The sequence below is a fragment of the Octodon degus genome, unplaced genomic scaffold, assembly GCF_000260255.1.
Source record: "Octodon degus isolate 3935 unplaced genomic scaffold, OctDeg1.0 scaffold00029, whole genome shotgun sequence".
NCBI lineage: Eukaryota > Metazoa > Chordata > Mammalia > Rodentia > Octodontidae > Octodon > Octodon degus.
In genome coordinates, this window is record NW_004524605.1 from 18080395 (window position 1) to 18103881 (window position 23487).

At 36.4% G+C, this 23487-nt stretch overlaps 1 protein-coding gene across 2 annotated transcripts in view; it reads left to right on the plus strand.

Moving 5' to 3' along the window:
• Gabra1 (gamma-aminobutyric acid type A receptor alpha1 subunit) overlaps positions 1-23487 on the plus strand; it is a 54606-nt gene that overhangs the window by 10499 nt on the left and 20620 nt on the right. For both annotated transcript variants that reach the window (XM_004629412.2, XM_004629411.2), the window contains 3 exons: positions 9088-9155; positions 14451-14671; positions 17452-17534. In XM_004629412.2, the coding sequence (XP_004629469.1) occupies positions 9088-9155; positions 14451-14671; positions 17452-17534 (372 nt within the window). The remainder of the gene's footprint in view (positions 1-9087; positions 9156-14450; positions 14672-17451; positions 17535-23487) is intronic.

Below are 23487 nucleotides of genomic sequence, written 5' to 3' on the forward strand. Positions count from 1 at the left end.
ACAGAAAAGCAGGACAGAAGCTAAGCAGTGAGTGAGGAGAGTGACCCAGGTAACACCGAGCAGTGGGATTTCCATCAGTGAAGGGGGACAGATGCAGGGCTCCTCTGGCTAAAAACACAACTCCTCTTTGTGTTTTCAATGAAGGCCAAGCTAAAAGATACCTGATAAAATTCATTTTCCCCAGTTTTCTGGTAGTTGCTTGTGGAGAGAGAAAACTATGGAAACTTGGATGCTCTCTGGCTTCCTAAAATGCTAAATACTGCGCCTGCTGAAACACAACCATGTGGGTGAATTCTCCTTCACCTTCCTATTGACTCCTCTCAAAAGTCTGTGAAGAGGAAAATAAAACCCAAAGCTGAAATACAAAGGTTAATTCTGAGGGAAGATTTCAGGTTTTAAGGAGAAATAATGCCTTTCCAACAACCACCTTCCCTACACTTCATCATAGCCTAAAATTCCCAGGTGAGCCAGACTTGAGGATTTCTACCCAGGTCATGCCTTTCAGTCCAGACTGCTCCTACAACAGGACTTGCTAACCATCTAGCTTTCAAAACATGAATTCATAGACAAATTCATCTCACATCCTTGAAAACAAATTGGGGCAAATCATTTTTAACTGGAACACAAATAGGGTAGATTTGAAGAAATAACATCTTGGCTGAGGCATGTATTTCTGTTCTTTTTAGTTACTGTAAATGTGATTATAATTCTAAATTAAATTTCAAATGTGCTTTCAATAAATAATGCATGGGATTATGGATGCCTGTCAAAGATTTTAGCAAACCACACAAATAACAATGGTCACGTAAAGAAACATAGGTACCTTGAAAAGACAATTCCTCATGCAGGAGTGAAGAGGTAGATGTGTAGACTGGTAGACAGGCCTGGATAGGCCTGAGAGTTCTATATCCCTGATATGTACTTAATAATATTTAGCTAAAGATTTTTTTCTTTTTAGCTATGTGATACAGATTTGAATGGTTTGTTTGGTTTGGGGTGTTTTATTTTGATTTCGTTTAAGTGAAACTATACAATTGAGAGCTGAAATCTAAGTCATTAATAGAAAGCAGCAGAATATTTGCAGCTGGAGTTTCCTTTCAGTTTTTTTTTAAACACCAAAATATTATTTAAAAAATAAAGTATGCCTTCAAGTTGACTTGTTCTGTAATAAACAATAAGTACTGAGTTCTGTCCTGAGAGAATGTCTGGAGTCAGGTTTGTTCACATGTCTAACAGGGTGAGCTTATGCAACTTGGACAGAAACATACAGCGTCCAGCACAAAAACACTGGACGATATTCCACTGTTGCATGATATTGTCCTTGCTCTTTAGAATTGTGCTAATGGTTGGACAATTCGTGTTATGAGAATGAGCAATGTCAACTGTCTTTCCACCCCAGCCCAGTCTCTCCATTACGTTCGCTTCTGTTTCCATGGTGACTGCTGTGCACTTCTTAGCAGGCCCTCCACATCACCACTGCTTTGCCTCTCGCTTCCACACACCCTGGGGTCTGGCCGAGCGCTGCACTGCTGTCCACTCTCACACTGTGCCGTAAGCAGCAGCAGCAGCAGCAGCAGCAGCAGCAGCACTCTGGCCGTGTCCAGCAGACACGTGAGCTACCTCTGCAACTTGTTTGCATCTAAGAGTGTTCCTAATGCGAGGCCCATTGATACCTGTGAAAGTTTGAAACGACAATGTTCCCAAATTAGGATCCTACTGTAATTTGCCAAATCTCTGATTATTCAGGTGCTCATAAAACAACTAGACTAATCATTAGCCCAGTGATTCAAAGCGACCTCAGCTTTGAAACGTAAGAACACTAACCTCTCTTGAAACTTTCTACTCCTAGATAAATTACATTGACATATGAGGGAAATAGCTTGTTTCGTAGGTAGTGTTTCTTGTTATATAAGTAAGAACACAGTAAAAAATGAAAAGTTGGGTCAAAAGAATATCAATTTTGTGAGATTTTGAGCCATGTAGTAAAATACCTTCATGCGAGAACACAGCAGAGCCTCTAAACTTCTTAGAGACCAGCTGCTGGAACTGCAACCAAACCTACTTATTTATTGCAAAGTACCAACACTGCCATTAAACCTGACCAAACCTGAAGAGACACAACATGCACACTGCAGCGTGTGTGCCATAGGTTCACCGGCATTGCTACAGACTTTTTCAAACTTAAATGAAGGCTGTTATGAGATGCATATTATTCATGAAACTTTTATTATTATTTCGCACCCTATGTGATATTAAGACCAGAGACAAGAATTATGTTTATGTTTATATTCATGTTTAACCAGTGTTTGAATAAATACATATCAGTACTGACAAATAAGAATTTCATAAAAGAGAGGACAAGATGTTCTGTCTTAATGTGATAGTGTTAGACAAAATACAAAGTTTCTACTGAAAATATTTATAAAAAATGATTTGAGTCATCCATTACCTTTTCCTGCTAGTTATGTTCATTTTATCAGAAAAATGTTCTTTGGTTTTTGTATTTGAAATTATCCTTTTGCAATCCTTTCTTTTAACTTACACAATTTTATCTGGTTATTTTAATGCAAGGCATGGAGCACAGACTTGGGACAATTTAACTCATTTCCACAGAAATACTGTATTTCCACATCCTATAACCTAGTTGAATTTCAGAGAAAAGACAGACAGCTACCAAAAGCCCAGGAAGAACTTTCAAGATGAACAGAAAGCACCTTTTAAGCTATACTAGCTAAGATCTCTGATTCCATTTTGAATCTAATTTGTCTGAGGGGTCCAGCCTCGAACCCCCACACCATGGTCTAGTGTGCTCACAGAACCACCTGCTCTCTTCTGCTGGGCTGTGTAAAAGTCATCTGTATAACTGGGGCCCAGAATTCACTGCAGTTTATTTTTTGAGCAACTACTCTTCTATTTCCCACCCTGATTCTAGTAGGTTTTTAAAGAGATATTTTCTCTAGATTATTGCTTTTTATGACAGTAACTGTATTCTGTATTTTTTAAAAAAAGAATATTGTGTTCTAGACAAAAGAGTTTCATTGTTAATCATCACAGACTGCTTGTTTTGGAAAATATAACAGAAAACAAGGTCTTACGTAATAGAATAGTTCTTGAAGCTTTTTATATTAATATTTTTGTGTAACTAAAATATTCTAACAGGAAACATAAGGTACCTTTAGGCTAGATCAAATTTTATACAACCCTACATCCCAAACCACTCCACCAAAATACCATATACACACCTCCCGTAAGGTTAGCACACACAAGTAGGAAAACCTCATACAGTAAGGAAGGGAGGGGGAATTTTCTCAGTAGAAATTGAATAAATGTCTGCTGTAATTCAATTGACCTTTTTTTTTTTCTTGGAAATACTTGTGTCATTTGAATGCTGGGAATCTGAGGACAAAAAAAAAAAAAAAGATTTGGAATTGATTAAATATCTTGAAACCTGACTTTCTATCTCTATCCAGATTTACTTGCAAAATGCATGCAAAATGAAGTTGCCTTCCACATCAACTAGAATAAAGTGGCCAATTTCTCTAAGGCAGTTAGAAAATAGAAATCAAGGACAGAAAGCAAAATTATTGCTCCAGGCAGGTCAGCAAAGAACTAGAGAATAGCCCTATTCAGCAATATACATTGATGTTTATACGGCAGCACAAAATATTTTTAGTTTATAAACAGGATCATTTTGAAGCAGAATTTCAAGACCCATTTTGTTATGATGCCTAACGTTAGTTAATTTAGCTCCTATGTCCTGTTGGCCTTTGTGAATTAATAGACAAAATAGTTCAAAGAAGGACAAATTGCTCCTCCATAGGCCTTGACTCCATGGAAACTGGTCTAGTGAATATTATCAAAAGTCAGTATTTCCATGCGTAATACACAGAATACTATATTGAACCGAGTATTGTGATGGGTATTGTTAATATCCCCTACAGGTCTTTCCCAATCCTTCCTTATTCCACTGCATTTATTACAGTCAGTGTTATAATTTACAATGCATAGAGTGCCAGCTACCTTCATAAAAAACAAGTAACATCCTGTGATTGCAGTACCCAGGCATGGAGTGCAATGAAACAAAGGGCATCTGTTTTCTGAAATGCACGAGATCTCAGATGAGGTTTCACTTGTCTCGGGAGCATCATCTTGCACTGTGATTGTTGGCATCATCAAGTTCTGAATATGCTGGTCTGTTCTTTCTTAAACACACCAACCCTGTGCTTATCTTTGTTGTTTTGATTTTTTCCCCTACTTTTATTGCCTTTGCCTAGATTTGTCAACCACTGAATTTTTCTCAATTTTAAGTCTTAGTTAATTCAAAAGACATTCTCTCAGTACATTCATAATGGTTTGAATTGAATTAGGGTAATTTGCATGTATGTGCCTGTACATAACTGTTAGGTGATTATACCTATGGTATCTATACACCTCTCTAGCTATCTAATCTGTCTAAACAGGTTTCCTGACACAATCTGTGTGTGCTACAGGGTAGGTGTTTTGCACTTTTGTACTTGACTATAATACTGTGATCTGGAATCATGTCTAGCTAACACATAAGAATGTTTATTGGCTAAGTTAATGCACCCACAAATGCCTCACAAAGGGTTTTTTGATGCTTCCATCATCTTTAACCCTCCAATGTTATGTAATTAACTGTGGAGATATTATTTCCTCATTCAAGAAGTGTTGAAACAGGTCCTGAGAGATTAAAGTATTCTATCAAAAGAAAAAGAAAAAGCATGCAGTTGGTGCTGAAGGAAAACCAGAGTTAAAATCTAAGCACTTAGACTCTGAATCTAATATGCTTACTATTTTACTATGCTGTTTATTGCATATTTATGTATTTATTTGTTTATTTTATCTCATATTTATCTTTTGTGTTAATCATCTTTTTGAATTATCACTTCAAAACATCTGTTATTTCAATGCTTATTAGCCATCCATCCATACTAGAAATTTCCTAGCAAATAGATCTTCTATCTATTGGGAGTATGTGCTATAATATTAGTACATATTTCCACATATAGTTGTCTATATATACATATACACAACATACAATATCTGAGGATGTGTTTAAAAAATACAGTTGATGTATTTATCATCAAATATTTTATAATGATTTACTATTTTATGTAATCTCAACAATTTTAATGATATCATTATCATCATCCATTTTACGTAACTCTATTCAATTGTTTTTCCCTTGAAAATGAACATATAAAAAATGAAAATGAACATATGTGGCTATTTTATGCTTAAAGAATCTATCAAGTTTACATTGGATGTGGAAAAGTATTGTGAAGGAAATAGATTGAAAAATTCTTTGAATAATTAGCTCTTCCCATATGTCTCAGGCAAGTTATTTTAAATAATTTCTATGTTGTGTTCACATAATTTCCTAGTTTCATAGGAGATTCAGTCATATTCATTATTAGCTTGGTCTACAATCCCTCTGACTAACTTTCACGGCAAATCCCTGACTCATATTGTATACTCTTAAGAAGAACAAATAGAAGCTTAAAAATATGTTGACTGTGTATGATGGACTACAGAAAAGCTCAGGGGTCTTCCAAGTATTTCTAAAGATAGATAGATAGATCGATCGATTGATCAATCGATCGATCGATAGACAGACAGACAGACAGACAGACAGACAGACAGACAGATTTTGTGTGGCAATCTCATTGAAGTGAGGGAACTGAAAGGATGAAATCCTCTCAATACTTGGAAAAGAAAGAATCCTCAGCAATTTTATTAAGTCTTCACCAAAACACATTAGTACAGGAGTACTTTCCACTTAAGCCTGGTTCAGAAGCTAAGGAAGTATTAATTTCAAACCATCACTTTCTTACCAAGGAAGGGAGTTAATCATGCTACTCTTTGCTATTTTGTTAACATTTATTCACAATGCTCGTGACTCTTTGCATTTGGCATTATAAGCCTTCATAACTTTTCTTCATACTCTAAGAGGGACAGAGGTATTTAGTAGGCAGAATTTTCAAACTACATACTGTAGATGCAGAGTGAAGGTGTGCAGAATGCTGGTGGCATGCAGAATTCCTCTTACCTCCACTTCTGCCCCTTCTTCTGCCATCGCCCACTCCTTCACTTCGTAGTTGACTGGCCCCTGCAATTCCTCACAGGTGTCCCTCAGTTTGGGGATGTGGCAGTGTTTTTACATTTGGAGGGGAGAGAAAAGAAGGTAGATAAAGTAACCAGAATGTCTTCAAGGATGTCTCCTCTGTGACTGGAGTGTGTGGTCAAAAGGTCACTTCAGAGACCTCACCGTGCTAGAGCGCAGGGTCCTTGCCTTTCCATATTGTAATGGTAAGTTTTGGGAAATATCAGAGGCAAGGAATTAGTGGCAGACAATCTGCAATGTTTGAAGATGATGAAGTGGTACAGCAAATAAGGTTAAGACTGAGGCTAGATAAAAGAAAAAAAAAGAACAAAATGCAGTTGCAGTCATTTATGAAAATTGCTTTCCATTTGTGTCTAATCCCTATATGGCACAGGAACAATTATGCATGGCAATAAATGTGTCTAAACTTAACCATGTTTCATATTCTACTTAATTGGTATGATAATCTTATAAATATGCTTTTAAGCCTTTTAATTTATTGCATAAGTAGCATAATCATCTATTACTCTAAAAACAATGGAAGGAAAATATGCTATATATTCAGTAAATGGACCCCTCAGTTCTTCAGGGCACTTTGTCATTCAAATTGATTATTCCTAAAACATTTAACAGGCCAATTTTCAAACACTTGTTTCTTGGAAATCATTCTTAAACTGTACAACTGCCTTGCTCATATTCGAGGTATAGATAACAAGGCCATGTTATCCCCTAGGAAGCTGCCCCACTTTGCCGACTACATGCAAGTGTGCAGACAGGATTTGTAGGTATTTTTTAAATGAATATGCCTCTCAAAAATCTTTAAAAGTTTTTTTTTTCAGTACTGGGAATTGAACTCAGGACCCTGGGATTGCCATGCAAGCGCTTATTCTACTGAGCTATCTCCCGGCCTCAAAACTCTTAAAAATGCCAAAATAATCCTGATAGAAATGTTTCCATACATGCCTTTAATTCCTATAAGATATCCACTGTAAATTCTGTGTTTCATACTAAGGAGAAAACTAAAATTGAGCAATGGAAGCAAAGGAAGGCTGATCCAACTAATATAATAATAATACAAAATAAATATTAGAATGAATGAAGACTTACCTTGAAAAATAGTTTAGATGTTATTTCTTCTCATCAGATGGTTTCAGGAGCATATAGGTGTGAGAAATTTTTCTATAAATCACAAGAAGTAAACTTACTTCCAGTGATAGATAGATACATAGGGCATAAAAGAATTTAAAGCAAAATCATACCCAAAACTACCATTTTCTGTCTTTCTTTTTGTAGTTTTTCGTGACAATGAATATGAATCATGTTATACCAAAAGGAAATCCAAATGATCCTTCCTTCACTTGAACTGGAAATGGAAGTGCTGAGAGAGAGGGAACGAAACATTTTTACTATAGTTTTTAATTGAAAAACACCTCTGATATTCTAATAAAATCTAAGTTTTGTATGGTATCTTAGTGAGTAAAAGATATCCTATCTAAGAAAAAGATTCTGGTAGAAATAATATGCCTAGATTTGTGTGACAGAGATGTACCTGTTGAGGAAATCCTGGAAGAGATAGAAACAAGGGTAGCATGAAAGGAGACCAGGCAAGGTGGTGGAGATGCACGGCTGACCACTGTGCTGTTGAGCTATACCCAGTTGCTATAGCCCAAGAAAGCTGAGATTGCAAACTCTGAAAGTTCTGAAAACCCAAGTCTACTTCATTCATCACCACCTATGTCTTCATTTCCATTACTTAACAGGTAAATCCATGGTAATGCTTATGTCAAAAGGCTCATTTAAACACCTTGAAGTCAATCAAATTTGTTTACAGAAACAAAACAGCTTCAGTTTGACTGAAGCATGTAGGTGGCTCCAACTTGTTTTATCAATTGAGATACATACATGTGTATCATGTGACATGATCCCGCAAGAGGTTTATACCAAATGCACATTATGCAGTTCTCTTGACTAAAGAGAACTGCTGAAGGAGACCAGTCAGCTTTGCGTTTTCAAAGGAATGCATTACTGCACATGGAGGTTCATATTTTAATGTGCTGCACCAGAGACGAAAATGTATAAACAAATAAAATGAATTGCTTAAGACACCAGACTGTGATTTTTCATCACTAAAGTGAAAATTACATAGCTACCCTTCCCATTCTCACCCGTCATCAAATTCTTTTCCTTTCTCCAAGTAATATATTTCTATTTCTTGGTGAGTGCCCATGTCTCTTCTAAAATATCAGAGTCACATTGTCATAGAAAGATAACAAAGGCGTATATATGGATTCTGGTGGCCAATGTAATAAAAGCACACTGGATGTGAAGGAAAATGTATCAAATGAGTGTTTTTGATGCCATTACATATATGCCATATAATGTTATATTCTATAATATAGCATCTTCAACCTTAAATTGAAAATACTTACATAAGGAGTCATACTTTCCCCCAAGGAGTAATTTAAGTGTGCTAATTATGATTTACTGAAACAAAATAATTATTTACAAAAAACATGCTTAAGATCTTAAAAAGTAAGAAGGATTACTAAGGCATACAGCATGTATACCAGGAATAGCCTATACACCTGGAGCATGTCTGTAACTGTGTGAAAATATTTAGCGTTCAAGGCATACTCCTGTGCTACATGATTTTATTGTACTATGTGGTGGCTAAGCATGAGTTAGGCAAGTGTGTCCATTCTTGAAGAATTCATTAAGAAGCAGCTGAGTTCTCCATCAAGTCTGCCTCCCAAAGTGGCGTCTTTAGGTTCTGTTCCCCGTTCAAAGTATTAACTGTGAAATTCCATGTGTAAGCAGTAAATTATCAGGCCTACACAGTGGACCAATTTTAGAAATAGCTAATCAAAGCCAATAAATTTCCCATTTGGGTGTAAGTCTGTGGTGGTGAGATCTAATAAGGGCTGTTGATAGATACTCACTGGCCCAATTTCCTGCTTCATTAGAGCGTGTAACTGAAGTGAAGACTGACATCTTCGTCACGAGTTTTGGACCTGTTTCAGACCATGATATGGTAAGTGACGCTGCACCTTTGGTTTCTGGGAATATCTTTTTAAATTTGACTTTTGAAAGAAAGAGACTAAGTATTAAGGAGCTAATCTGAAAAAGTTTGGCAACATCTTTCTGACGCTGTATATACTATCTAATGTCATATATTGTCACATATATTCTTACATAATACACACATACAGAAAACAGTAAAAGTGTATTTGCTTTCCAACTCAGTCTTATTTCTATGGCTGGCAACCGATGTATTCTTTCTTTTTCTCTATCCCTGTGCTGACTGCCTTTCTTTGGCTTGTGTTCTATGACCTGCGTGGTGTGACTTACTTTTCATACTGGATAGGAGACTTAGCTGATACAAGGATGCTGATTTTCAAATAGCCAACACTGTTACACAACAGCCACCAGTACACTGATTTCTGACTAATTTTCCTGTTAAGGAGAAATCAGTGTAAAAGCTGAGTAGTTGCCCAGAATTAGAGAAGTGGTTGAAATAAAGTACACAAATAAGTATTGTACCTTGTTACAAACAAAATTCATCTTTCTATTATGACAAATGTTAATATGATGAATGTGTAACTCTCCTTTCTTTTCCCAACATAAATTAGCATGAATTTCTATCTAATTTTGGTGGAAGTTGGTAAATCAGTAGAGCATTGCCAATGTTACATAAGTTTTCTAAATTCATAAAGCCTAGCTTCAATATAAGCAAAACATCACAAATAGGTTATGAAGACATACTGCCATGAATAATTTAAAGACATATTAATTGAATTTTATCTTTGGAAATGCTTCTTTGTTAGCATTTAAGTATAAGTTCTTTGATTTCCAAGGAACTCAGAGTGCTCTAGAATAAAAGCTTCAGAATTATTCAGGTTTGAAATCAAATGAAGCTGTTTCTGGCTTGTATTCTTGGAAGCCCTCAAGGCTTCGACCTGCCTCCCCCTCCTCTGTTTGCAGCGTTACTCACTTGCTCTAGGTACTCACATGAGCTGTACTTTCTGCGAAGCCCTGCAACCTGCAGGATTGCAGGAAAGGCTGCAGGTTTCAGAGGAGCAGATTTCAAATCTTACTCCCATCAGTAGCATGAACTTGGCCAAACTGCTTAAAATTCTAAGGACTAAAAGTCTTTCAACTGTTTATATTATTGTAGATTCCTGTACCTGTTGCATTCTTAATAATCTTTTCAGAGCTGTATAAATAAAAGGCATATCTATAGTGATCAGTAAATAATAGTCATTGCAATTTTTGTTTCTGAGTCCTTTATGATACCTCAAGGAAATTTTTCTTTTTGATCATCTGTATATTCACAGAGGCCTAGATCAAGACCTAAATGTTAAGGAAACTATTTTTTATTAGCATAATACCAAATTTACTTTCCTTTTTGTATTGTGCATATTTTCACCATAAAATAAAATTTAGTTTTTGGTCACCTGTATACTACCACTTTATAAAGTTATTTGTAAAGTTATTGGATGGATATTGTGTGTGACGAGGCATAAATTTCTTATTTTTGTAAGATGATACAAAAGTTTAGAAGAAGATACTTGTTACCCAAACTTCACCATGTCATTTGTTGCTGCTTTAGAGTAACTATTGAATTACTATTTACTTGACTATAGGTTTAAGAATGTAGATTATCATTGAAAAATTGAGATCTCCTGGCCCATTAAATTCAACCCTCCTTCCTAAGTTTTGAACATTTTGAGAAAAACAAAACAATAGAATAAGGGGCAAGAAAAATGAAATGACTCTTTTAAGAAACAATATTTCTCTCTGTTTCTGGCACTGGACATGGTGGCTCATAGTACTTCAAAAATGATTGTTAAGAGACAGCTTAAATACTGCCACACATGACACTTTTCCCTTAGAGAATACTGAAATTACTAGTTCAGATTAATTGAAGCTTAAAGAAATAACTACATTTTAATTCCTAAAAAATAGAAAATTTTGACGTACTATGAATTCTGCATTTATCATGAATTATTTTTATGCATAAACTGATCAACTGTCACACGATAGTAGCAGAGTTTTGAAGTAGGATACTACTTGGTAGGCATTCTGAACCAGACAGTTCGATTGCTTTATCAAAGAATCAAATTTGTCATCATGCTCTAGTTTATTTGCAAAGTGGCTAGTGAAACTGAAGCTGATCATTTGATTCACTAGATTAATCACTGAAACTATATCATGGGAGAATTATATATAAAAAGTGGTTTGATTCTACTTCCAGAAATCAGACTAGAGGAAATTAAAGCTAGAAAGCAGAATGATAAGAATATGTTACAAAATGGGACACATTTCATTTTTTAAGGCAAGAACTAATAAAATACCTAGTTAATAACATTAACCATGGCAGCTTTTGTCATTATTTAATGTCTGCCTATGTTAGGCACCATATGGGGGCTTCACAAATGACAATTTCATTAAATTGTCACTGCAAACCTTGCAGATAAGTATTATTCTTTTCCACATTTTCCAGAGAAGGAAAGTGACCTATTACCTAACTGTAGCAGCAGAACCTAGGCCACCCATCCCTACAGGCTCCACCACTCCCAAGGCATCTGTCTTCATCTGGAATAGAAAAAAATTTAGGGCAGCTCCTTAACTTTTTTTAAAAAAAAACATTAATTGGCCATCAAGCTCACATTCCCAGGGCACTAGGTTCTGACAGAAATATTCAGGCAACAAAATCATATGGCCTTGTTTTCCACGGTGCTTAAAATGTGTTAAGTGAAAGCACTCACAGATGGCAATAAATGATGCAAATCATAATGTTTTATTGCAGTATTTATTTAGGAACGTAGTGCATGTTTTGTCCCAGATCTTCTGAAATCGGCTCACATTCTTCAGAGAGCTGCTCTGTGGCGTTCAGAAAGATGAGCTTTTCACGGTGGGGGCTGGAACTTGAACAAAGTATTCCACAGAGTTTATTTATTCCATTTTATTGAGGGAGGTCCCTCTGTTTTATTCTAATTTTGCTTGCCCTGATCATAATTGCTTTCTCTCTTTCTTCAGCTATTCTGCTCTATCAGACCCTTAAAGAACAGCACTGTTTCATTCCCAGATACAGAGAGATCTAATAAAAATCTGTGCCAGCAAAATACTGTGATGAGAGATTAACAATCATTTGTAATACATACTAAGATTTCCTTTATTCTAGAAATTCTTACAGTTAATCAAACTTATTAACTTCCTGTACTAGCCAGGTTAGTCATCTTTGCTTTATAGATGATGAGGCTCAGGTTTAAGCAGGGTATGTAAAATGACGTGGGGTTAGTTACCCAAAAATGTCCAGGCAGAATGTCTGAAATTAATGTGGCTATTTTATTGTCTGCCACTAGCATATGTAAACAAGGCAAGCTGCAAAGATGATAAGCACGTAAGTAGTAGGGCTCTGGCAAGATTTGACAGACTTTTATTTTAAGTTAATTTGTAATATTTAGTTTTTTAAAGAGTCTCCTTGGAGCACACAAGTGAATGAAAATTTTTGATACCTTATGAATACAGGCAACTTGGACATCTATAGAATCTTGATTTCACAAGTGGTCATTCCCTCTGGATGGACACAAAGAAGTTTAGTGGGATAGAGAATAGAAGGCATACATCCAGTATCAAACAATCAAATGCCTATTGTTTTTTCAGAACTGGGGATTGAACTCAGGCCCTCATGCTTGCCAGGGAAGTTCTGAGCCATCTCCCCTGCCCCTCAAGTGCCTATTGTCCAGAGGAGCCAGGCATATACAGTGCAGACTAGATCTATGCACCTAGTTACCCTAGACCGCACCGTAAAACTTCCTGTTGTGATTCAAACTATTTCTCCATTCCTTTCTTCATAAAAAATAGTTTTCCACCCTCATCTATCCTCTACAATTTTTTTTCTGACAATATTAAAGCTACACAGGTCTTTCTTCTGCTGTACTTAACAGATGCTTAACGAATGTTTGCTGGAGAGTCAGTTCCCATTCTATATCATAGGAGATGTCATGCAACATCTTCAAACACAAAAACAAATTGTAACCAACAAGGAGGGTAACTTGTCTTGCTGACATCAGCAGGGTGGCCTCCTGTTGAGCTTCCTTGTTCCTATTACGGTCAGCAAGGAACACTATAAACCATTCAGTAATCTTATGCTTGACTTAATCAGTAAAGTCTCAACAATGTCAAGCACAAGACACAAGGACAAAGTTTCCTTGAGGTTTTTTTTTTTCAGTCTTGCTTAAATCATAAGAAAGAGACAGGTAGCTAAATTTGTGCACAACATGCGTAAGAGCAGGCATTTGTTTTATGTATCCTTAAGATTTGAAAAAAAACAGATGTTTTCAGATGCCGTGGGGATTAGAAGATTGGCAAAGTGTAGCATGATGTTTTCAAGTTAGTCTTCCTTCTAGTTTTGAACATGCTAAGATTAATGGGCAAGGCGGTGATTTTTATTTCAAACCACTGAGTTCTCAATTTAGTCTCACTGTAGCAATCACTACAATGAAGATGAATATTAGCCTTCCTGATTTTAGGAGCTGGTAAGTCATTTTGCTTGTTTTCAGATTAGCAGATGTTTGTCTCTGGGTTTTGCCATGTGGAATCCTGTGTTTATTCAAATAAATAAAATCTTTGGCTGTGAATGACTGTGAACTTCAAGCATTTCTCACATGACTTATGCACATACATTGACAAGCACACTCACACTCACACACACCCATGTATTCTGCAATTTTTCTCTTTCATGAGGTAAGAGTGAAACCAAATTAGTGGAAATAGAATCTTTATTTTAATAATTGTCTTTTTGTAGAATTAGAAGTCTTCATACCTTATCTTGAAAATAAAATTGTTTACTCTGTCAAGAAGAAGATGGGATTTTCATACCTATATAAACCCATGTTGCCCTGGTGATGCTGGGAGTTTTTTCAGAGAACCTGGGAAACTCACCAAAACATCATACTTATCTTCATGGTTGGAATCATCTGATTTAAAATTTTCCTATGCACAAACCCTTCAGGCATGAGTTTGTTTTTCTAATTGTGACATAGTCTACTTATTCTAGTGTTGTCCTGGGGGAGCATGGTGCTATTATCCCCTTTCACATATCAAAGGATAAAACACTCTTCTACCCAAGAAATAAGTTGACATTACAGATTTATAAAATAAATGCACAAACCAGTGATTCACCTGGCATTACTGCACTTCAGGAAGTATATTTTGCTCACATTTTACTTCCAAAGTTAGAGAAATCATGCATTGTTTGTGAGACATTCGAGTTGCAAAATCTATCACAGTGAACTCTTTACCACTTTCCAAAATTACCTAGGAGTATACGATAGACGTGTTTTTCCGTCAAAGTTGGAAGGATGAAAGATTGAAATTTAAAGGACCCATGACAGTTCTCCGGTTAAACAATCTAATGGCAAGTAAAATCTGGACGCCAGATACCTTTTTCCACAATGGAAAGAAGTCTGTGGCTCATAACATGACAATGCCCAACAAGCTGCTCCGCATCACGGAGGATGGCACCTTGCTGTACACCATGAGGTAAGCACGGCTGCCCTTGCCTCTGTTCCCCCATGTGTGGCAGTCATCAAGCCGATGGCCACCGTGGGACACTGGTGTCCTGTTTTTCACTCATAAGAAATTATTTTACTGTAAAAAGCTTACCATGTTGACATATTATGCAAGTATTAAGCTATTCAATATACTGACTATAAAAATGAAAATTATTTACATATATTAACAAATATGCACACAATATAGAAAAATATGTATTTCCAGCCTGTTCTAATAACATGTGTTGAACCTGTTCTCCTCACAAGAAAGTATATAGTCCCACCAACTAGAAAAGTCTACATTAAATATCTAAAAGCCATCAGGTGCTGTGTATGTTCAAATATCTCTACAAAACCTGAAGTAATACAAACCACAGCATATGGGAAATGACAAAATTCTTAAAATAAATCAGAGTCATGAGGAAATATATACATAAGAATATGCGTTCATTAATGCTGTTGTTAGCCATAAACTCTCAATTCTGTTTAAACTAAAAACTATGTGTATTTTTTGATATATATATATATATATATATATATATATATTTTAAAGATGACTACACTGTCTACCATCTAATAAGTATTCAATGCATGTTGAGTTAATTGAAGTCAAAGTGCAACAAAAAAGAACTAGGAAAATTTTTCGAGAAGAACTGCTGAAAGATACTCTTAGTTCGTAAGAAAATTTGAATTATCCAAATTTCATTCTGGAGGGCACCAATATTTCATTGTCAGATTATTTGTTATTAAGAAATTGTTTGTGTAAATCTGGCCAGCACTTGGTGATTCAGACTGTCCAATTATTTTCTTTGTATAAAAAGGTAATGAAGACAAAAAAAAAATCTCAATTTGGTAGGTTGTATTCAGCATGGGAATAGAATGATATTTTGGCTTGGATGGAAGCTGTTAAAATAACTCTCTTTTCCAACACAAGCATCCAAATAAAGAGAAAGAGGTAGAAATAGAGCGAAATCCAAAATTTGCATTGGAGATTGGGCTCAACTAGTCAAAAGTGTAATACAATGTAGAAAATAAGAAAACAGAATATCTAAACTAAGAGAAAGAAAACAAAGGACTATCACATACATTTGTTGAGATCTCACCAGGTAATTTAAGCATGACCTAAATACATTGAAATTTCTAATATTTTTCTCAGGTTAAAAAAGAAAAAAATTCTTATATTTTATTTTTATCCTAAATCCAGTATTCATACCTCCCAAGTGGTGATTTATTTTATTTTATTCATTATTGTATTTTTAATATATTTATAATAGGATCTCACTGTGCAGCTTGGGCTCGGAATGATCCTCCCAATTTCAGCCTCCCCAGCTCTGGGCTTACAGGCATGTGCCACCAAGCCTGGACTTGGTGGTCAGCTCAGTGCACTCAGTGACAGGGCCAGCGTGGCCTGTGGTACCGGGAATTGAACCCTGTTTCCTGCACTTGTCTCAGTCTCTCAGGCCCCAAGGGTTGATTTTCTAAGGGAGAGAATTGCTTACCCTGAAGAGTATCAATGAAGTTTTCTGATGGATGTAATATTCTTCATTAATCACCTTTATCTTCCATCTTTGAAATTTCTTACCATTTTCATTGATATGTTACTATTTTCTTTAATACTTTGATTTAAGAATGTTGTTTAATCATTAACCTGTATATTTTATATTTTCTTTAACCAGTATTATAATTGATTAATTTTACTTTTCATAAAGCCCTCCTATCATGTTTTTAAGCAACTTAATGAGTGCCAGAACCTTGCTAAAAATCATATGAAAGAAATGAATATAAATTTTCTCACAATTCTACAAACTGAGAGCAAAGATATTTCAGTGCATTACTTTCTCAACAGTTCTTTTTAAAAAACATGAACAGAACTCAAATTCCCAGAATATCCTAGGCACGAAAGAGGAGGACAACAGAGTCCTGCCTTAACTAGGACATCGGTTGGCGAATGCAGTAAATGGTTGGAAAATCCTAACATTGCATACAAATTCTCAAAGAGATGATGCTAGCCTCCATCTCATGAAGCCTGAGCACTTCTCCTGCCCCTGTTTCTCCTTTGTTTTGTGCCTTTGGTTCTAGTTTAGAGAAGGAGGCAGAGCTGCACTTAGGAAAGGATAATTTCCTTACAACAATTTCCCTACTTCTTTTCCTTAGTAAATTTTTTTTCTACCAAAGATGAATTTGTATTTATGCACACATTTTTTCCAAATTTTTCCTTTGTTACTGATATATATTTCTGATTCGTAACAAATGCATTTATTGTGAGGCATTTGGAACACATAAACACCATGTCTAGATCCTTTTCACTTCCCCTTGACCTATGGTCATTTTGCATCTTTAGGATATTTGATATGATGTTTCACTGCCTGGACACATTGTGTAATGACCATATCCAGGGAATCAGAACATTTCTGCTCTCACCATTAAGTATTTATTTGCTTTAAGCTATTTTAATTATCTAACGGTTTTCTGTAGCAAGTTAGATTGTGGATGGTGTTTGTTTTGAAAAATGTTAGCAATATTTTCTCACTGGACAAAACAATGCATTACTTATTTTCTCAAAGCAAACAAACACAAAATAGATGGAACTCAGTATTTGTTATAAATAATTATTATGCATCACTTGATTATTAACCACTTAGTACAGCTCTGCAGTTTATGCCCCTACCGCCTCATTAACATATTTGCTATATTGAATAACACCACACTGTGATGATCAGCAAATGTCTAATTCACAATTTTTTTGTATTCTATATTTCCCTTAATAAGACTGACAGTGAGAGCCGAGTGCCCCATGCACTTGGAAGACTTCCCGATGGATGCCCATGCCTGCCCACTAAAATTTGGAAGCTGTGAGTAAATTTCATTCTTCTTTTAAATTAATTAACTAATTCACTTATATATTTATTTGGTGCAGGGTCTCACTACGCAGCTTAGAGTCGTAGTTGTCCTCCTGTGTCAGCCTCCACAGTGTTGAGATTACAGGGGTGCACCACCATGCCTAGTTTCAGTGGCTGGCATGGTAGCATGGCATGTAGTACTGGGATTGAACTTGCCAGGCAGGAGTAGACCACTGAGCTATCTCCCAGCCAAATTTCTTTCTCTTATTCTTATGAGATATCTGAACATTGAACAAGAGATCTCCAGTTAGTGGAGTCTGTTAGACACAAAGACATCAAGAAAATTCAGATAGAAATATATTGCCAAGGCTTCCTGCAAGTAGCAATCCTTGGCTTCACTCTTTAATATTATTTCAGGAAAATTCTTATTATTTATCTACTATAGCACACAGTATGGGTTAAGCTACTTAGTTGAAGGATTCTATTTAGTCTTTGTAAAAGTATTCATAGAAAAGGGAGTGGAATATGATGCTTGTACCTTGTGGATAACATTGTTAGCCTCTTATTAGGAAATTTTTTTTTAAGATGAAAAAGAACGTCCCTATGAATAAATGGAGATTACTGTGTTTATCTTATATCATTACTGATACTGTTTCTTCTTAAGAATAATTCAACTTGTTTTCCAGATGGAAACATTGGTAGGTGACCAAAGGCAACAAGTAGATATTTCTTAAGAATAAAGCCTTGAGCTTATGGAGTTTTCTAGAAAGTTCTTTACCTCTTTGGACTTATAAAAGATTTCTAGAGCAGTTTGGATATCCTGTGGAGTTCGTGAACATATTTATGGTGTTGATAATATCAGAAAAATTTCCTTTATGGTAAATGTTTTTGCTTTTCCTGTTTTAAGATATTCAGGTGCCCCTTAGGGAAGCCAGGTGAACAGTCTTCCTCAGAGCGGGGTTCGCCATCCTTCTGCCTCTGACCAGTGTGCATGCATGCAGCAAGCAGGAATGATGCATTGAGCGCATCTGTCCCTCAGGGCACTGCGTGGAAGGCCTGAGTCAACTCCCATGCTGCCTCTCCAGCTTTGTGTTCTCACTAGACAGCCAGGCTGAGCAACTATTTTGGTGAAGATATGATTCATAGAAGAAAAATAGTGGTAGTGTAGGAAGACAGCAAGCAAAGAAAATAGCAAAGGGCCTCCAGCTCCACATAGCACCAGTCCTGGAGAGACGATGTTCTCTATTTATAAATCTCATTCTGTCTTGAAGCTCAAGGGTAAACTCTCTCAATACTGTCAGCCAAACAGGCCCATAGTGGTAACTTCCTTTTCCCCACCCTTCTCATTTTAATGTACATTTTACCTAATAGACTGTTATAGCCTTTTCTGAATGCCATCTTTTCCACCATTAGTACAAAATATGTATTACTTGCAGGCCAGGTAATATGCTAAATGTCTGTTTATTTATTTATTTATTTATTTATTTATTTATTTATATACTTGGTACATGGTCTCACTACACAGCTCAGACGCCTAGTGATCCTCCTGTTTTCAGCCTGCTCAGCTCTGGAATTACACGCGTGCACCACCATGCCCGGACTTGGTGGCCAGCTCAGAGGACCCGGGGGCAAGGCCAGCACAGTATGTGGTGCTAGGGATCTAACCCCGATGCCTGCCCTTGCTTAAAAATGCGCTTCATTGGCTGAGCTATCTCGCCAGACCCGTACTTACAGACTTATCTATAATGTAGCCTCATAGTTAGGAAAAATATATAACATATATTGCCTGAAATAGCACTGATTTATTCCTAACAACCTGGAATATTAATAGGACCCTCATTTAGTTTTAAATATTACCTAATCTAGACAAGGAATTGCATACTTTTTATTTTATTTTATTTTTTCATTATTTATTTATTTAGTTTGAATTTTAGGGGAGGGTCTACAAGGTACTCAGAGTCTCACTACTAGATCGGACTCAGAGTGATCCACCTGTTTACAGCCTCCCAAGAGCTGGGATTAGAGGTGCTCGCCCCCAAGCCCAGTCTCAATTGCTGTCTCAGCGCGCCCCGGGGGCGGGGCCGGAACTCAGTATTTTTTAAAAATATTTTTGCTTATATTTACATTATTTGGAATTTATTTCCTTCGTAAGAACAGTTAATAAATACAAGCATTTATATTTTCATAAAAGATGATGAAGGTAAGTGATTGCTGGACAAGTGCTGGATAGAGAAGCATCTTAACAATGTTGCTCTTCTACGATATCCCTTGTAACACTGAATGCCTACTTTTTTTTTTTGATCTTCATTTAATGTCTTATAACCTTTTCCCCCAATTTTGCATGCATATATCTGGTAATCTAAACAACTAATTTATTTGATTTGTTTTTTTGAGAAACAAATAGTAATGAGACAGTTTCAATAATTAATACAGGATATCCTGTCTAAACAACGAATTTAAAGACAATACTATGTAATATAACAAACATTGTAAACTTAGTATTATTTTGCTTAGTGAAACTCTATCATTTATAATGTTTTCTTTACACTATCATTATTATCATTATTTTGTATTACATTTTTAAAAGATATCCTTAATAAACCTGAAATTTTAAGACAGCCTATGCCCAGCTATTATAACTTTTAGGTGTTCTTTCTCATCATAAGATGGCTGCTGAAACTCCAGCCATTGCACCTGTTTCATAAAGGAGAAAAATTGGTGGGAAGAAAAGAGATAGAGTCCTTCTAATATCAAAAAGATAAAAGCTTTTCCTGAAATCCTAACAAGGATCTGCTCATGTATTACGAATCCAGTGTGTATCACACTCCCGATGCTGTTAGCAAAAGTGTTCGGGAAGGAAGTATTTTTCTCTTTGAAACATGTAGAATATTAGAGGTATTTCGGGTAGAAGCAAATGGATCATGACTGGAGAATTAATCACCTTGCCATGGAAAAACTGGGATTCAATAAAAATGCGCTGCTTTCCACACTGAGCTTCTGCACGTGCTCTTTTCTCTGCCGAGATCACTCTTTTGTTCTTTCCTGAGCCTGAGTTCTTTGTGTTTCCACATCCTCCAAGTCATAACAATGCCTAGCGCTTCCTGGTGACTTTGGACATTTGCAACAGCTTCTTCTTTCCTTTTGCTTTCTCCCTTTCCCTTCTTCTTCTTCTTTTAACACTTTGCTGGTGATTCAATACAGAGCCTTGCCCAGCACAGGCACACGCTCCACCCTGGAGCTGTGAACTCAGCTCATGCACCGACCGCCTGTCATCCCAGTGCACGTTTTCCTGTCACTTAATCAAGACTAGCTTCACTGATTGGTTTATACATTTTGTCTCCTGGATACTGTCAGCTTCGTGAGACAAGGATAAATTTTACCCAGCCCTTCCTGGTGTCAAGGTAATACAACGTAGGCACTTGATAAATGTTTGTTAAATTTTCAAAGATGGTGGTATTCAGGTTTTTCATGCTTTTCCAATGTTTATGCTTTTGGAAAACAGAAGCAGAAGATCAGTGGGGAATTAAAAGAAAACAGAGAGGCCTTGACCTATGAACACAGGCTCAGCTGGTCCTGCTTAGTGAGAGATAGAGTACTGGCTCCCATGCCAGTTAGGAGGAGCACGGGACCTGTTTAGCCTCCTTTCGGCCATTCATCTTTGGTCCTGACTCTATCCTGACTTACTCAGCAAAGGTGAATAAAAAGTCAGCAAGACTTCTTTGACCCATATTGGGAGTAAATATTTTGCTAAACTATATGGGAAGAGCATAAGCAAGAGTGGTTTCCCAAAATATAGTAGAGCATCCTGCAAGAAATATTTACGAAGCTTTCAGAACAACCTCATGCATCTGTTGATGAGCAGTGAACCTGGAAAAGGAGGTGTTTTCTTTATCTCTCCCCTTTCGGTTCTAACTATCAGTGCTAAGGAATACTTCCTGTTGGTTAGGGATAATGAACTCTTCCTAGGAACAGTTTACCCCAAGGCAGCACATGCGAGACAGTTGTCATCTTTTAATTGATTTCTTTCAGAAAATATAAAATCTTCTAAAAACACCTAAGACATGCAAGCTTTCAACCACTAAGACTTAACAAGTGCTAGAAATTGTAAGTGCTTTCTAAATGATTGTTTCTTAATGAGCTGCTTGTCACAGGGCCATAGAAATCGAAGAAGAGAGGGATGAGTGAAAATGTGAATGAATTCCTAGTAACATCTACGCTTAGAAGTCACTGCCTGCAGCTGTCAGGCTCATAGAAGGGACCCATAGTATCCATCACCAGGTGCTCTTTGGATGCTAAATTTACACTCCCACTGTCACCACTGCTAAGTTCTCTCATAATCCTCAACAAAATAATTTTTTTGTCGTTAAAGCCTTTTTTCTTAGTTAATATAACTTATTTGAAATCATAGCTTAAACTTTTTAAGTAGTAGAGGACACGTTTTTGGGCTCTTCTTTATGTTGCAATCTAAAATCTGGTGAATTTTCAGAGAAATTCCTTCTCAGCTACCTGAGTTTGAAGAAACAGTGGGAAGAATCACCTAAGCTCTGGCCCTATGTGTGTCTGCTTTTTTATTTGCAAACATCACATTTCATCCTGTAAGTTGGCTCCTCATTTTAGAAGATTTGCGCTGGATGATGGGAATATTATTATACAATCGCGTCCTGTGTGTCATCTCTGGCCTGCATGTTTTCATACTCAGTGGTGTTTCCAAGAAGTTGCGAGAAGCAGGCACCATAGTTATGTGAAGAAATGGATCAAACATGACACCCTCTGTGATTTAGTCTCCTTCCATGACAAATTATAACATGATGGAGCCCAGACACTGTAGCTAACAACAGTGCAAATATAGTAGGAAGAGGTATGTTGGTTTTTTTTGTGAAAAGTCATGAGAAGAACTGGCTTCATCACTGATTGCATGACCACAGACTGTTCTCAGCAAATGAACATAAGAGTTTCACCTAAAAAGATCATGTAAACAGCACTGAAGTACAGTGAATAGCGTCCTAGATCATTGCCTCAGTTTTGCATTAAGTAGGGAGATACCTTTAAGTCATTTAAAGTCTGTGCCCTGTTTTACTATTTGTAAAGTATGATGGAACTGTGATGCACCTTTCAAATTTAGCATTCAATCATTCAGTATGGCTTCCTAGGTAAAGGAAAAATATTATATGACTAGCATAATCTTTTACTAAATGTAAATATCTACAAACTTTAAGTATTATAGTCCTTTGCAAACTGGTGTGTTCTGTTATCTTCTAAGAGATTTTTTTAAATCAAATCTTATACCCTTTAGTGGATGCAATCTTCCTACTATGTGTATCAATGAAACTCTTCACTTTTTAGTCAGTGAGCACAACCATAATTAAAAAGGAAAAGTGGGAAGGTCAAAAAGGACAAATGCCAAGTTATCTATTTGTCACTTTCACTCTGTCTCATGAGTCACTCAATTAATTTCTCTAGTATCTCAAGACAGTATCACTGGAAGAGATCTATGATTATAAATTGACCCAGAGATGATGCTCTTGCAGACAGGCAGCCCCCATAAAACCAGACTGCACTGACTGCATTGTCTGCATCAGTCAAGGCAAAGAAAAGTGATCCCTTTAACAAGCTTAATTTAGCTAAGGGTCATGGCTTTCATCATTTTTAGCCAATTCCATCTTCATGTAAGAATCACAACTGTATATATCTCACAGTATTTTTGATTGTACAAATATCAATTTGCACACAACTTGCTACAGGTGAGAGTGGAGTCAGGCAAGATCACATTAGAGCATCTGTCAGCCACAGGTGTTTTTACCATTGGAAGCCATTCCTTCAAAACAAAATTTGAAATGTATTTTGTGGCTATGTTGGTATGAAGATGCCTATGATTCAAGTCAGTTTTTTTAATCTCCTATTTAAAAAAAAAATTAAAGCATCCTCATGGCCTTCCAAGGCCTTCCAAAAGTATTTTGGGTCCCGG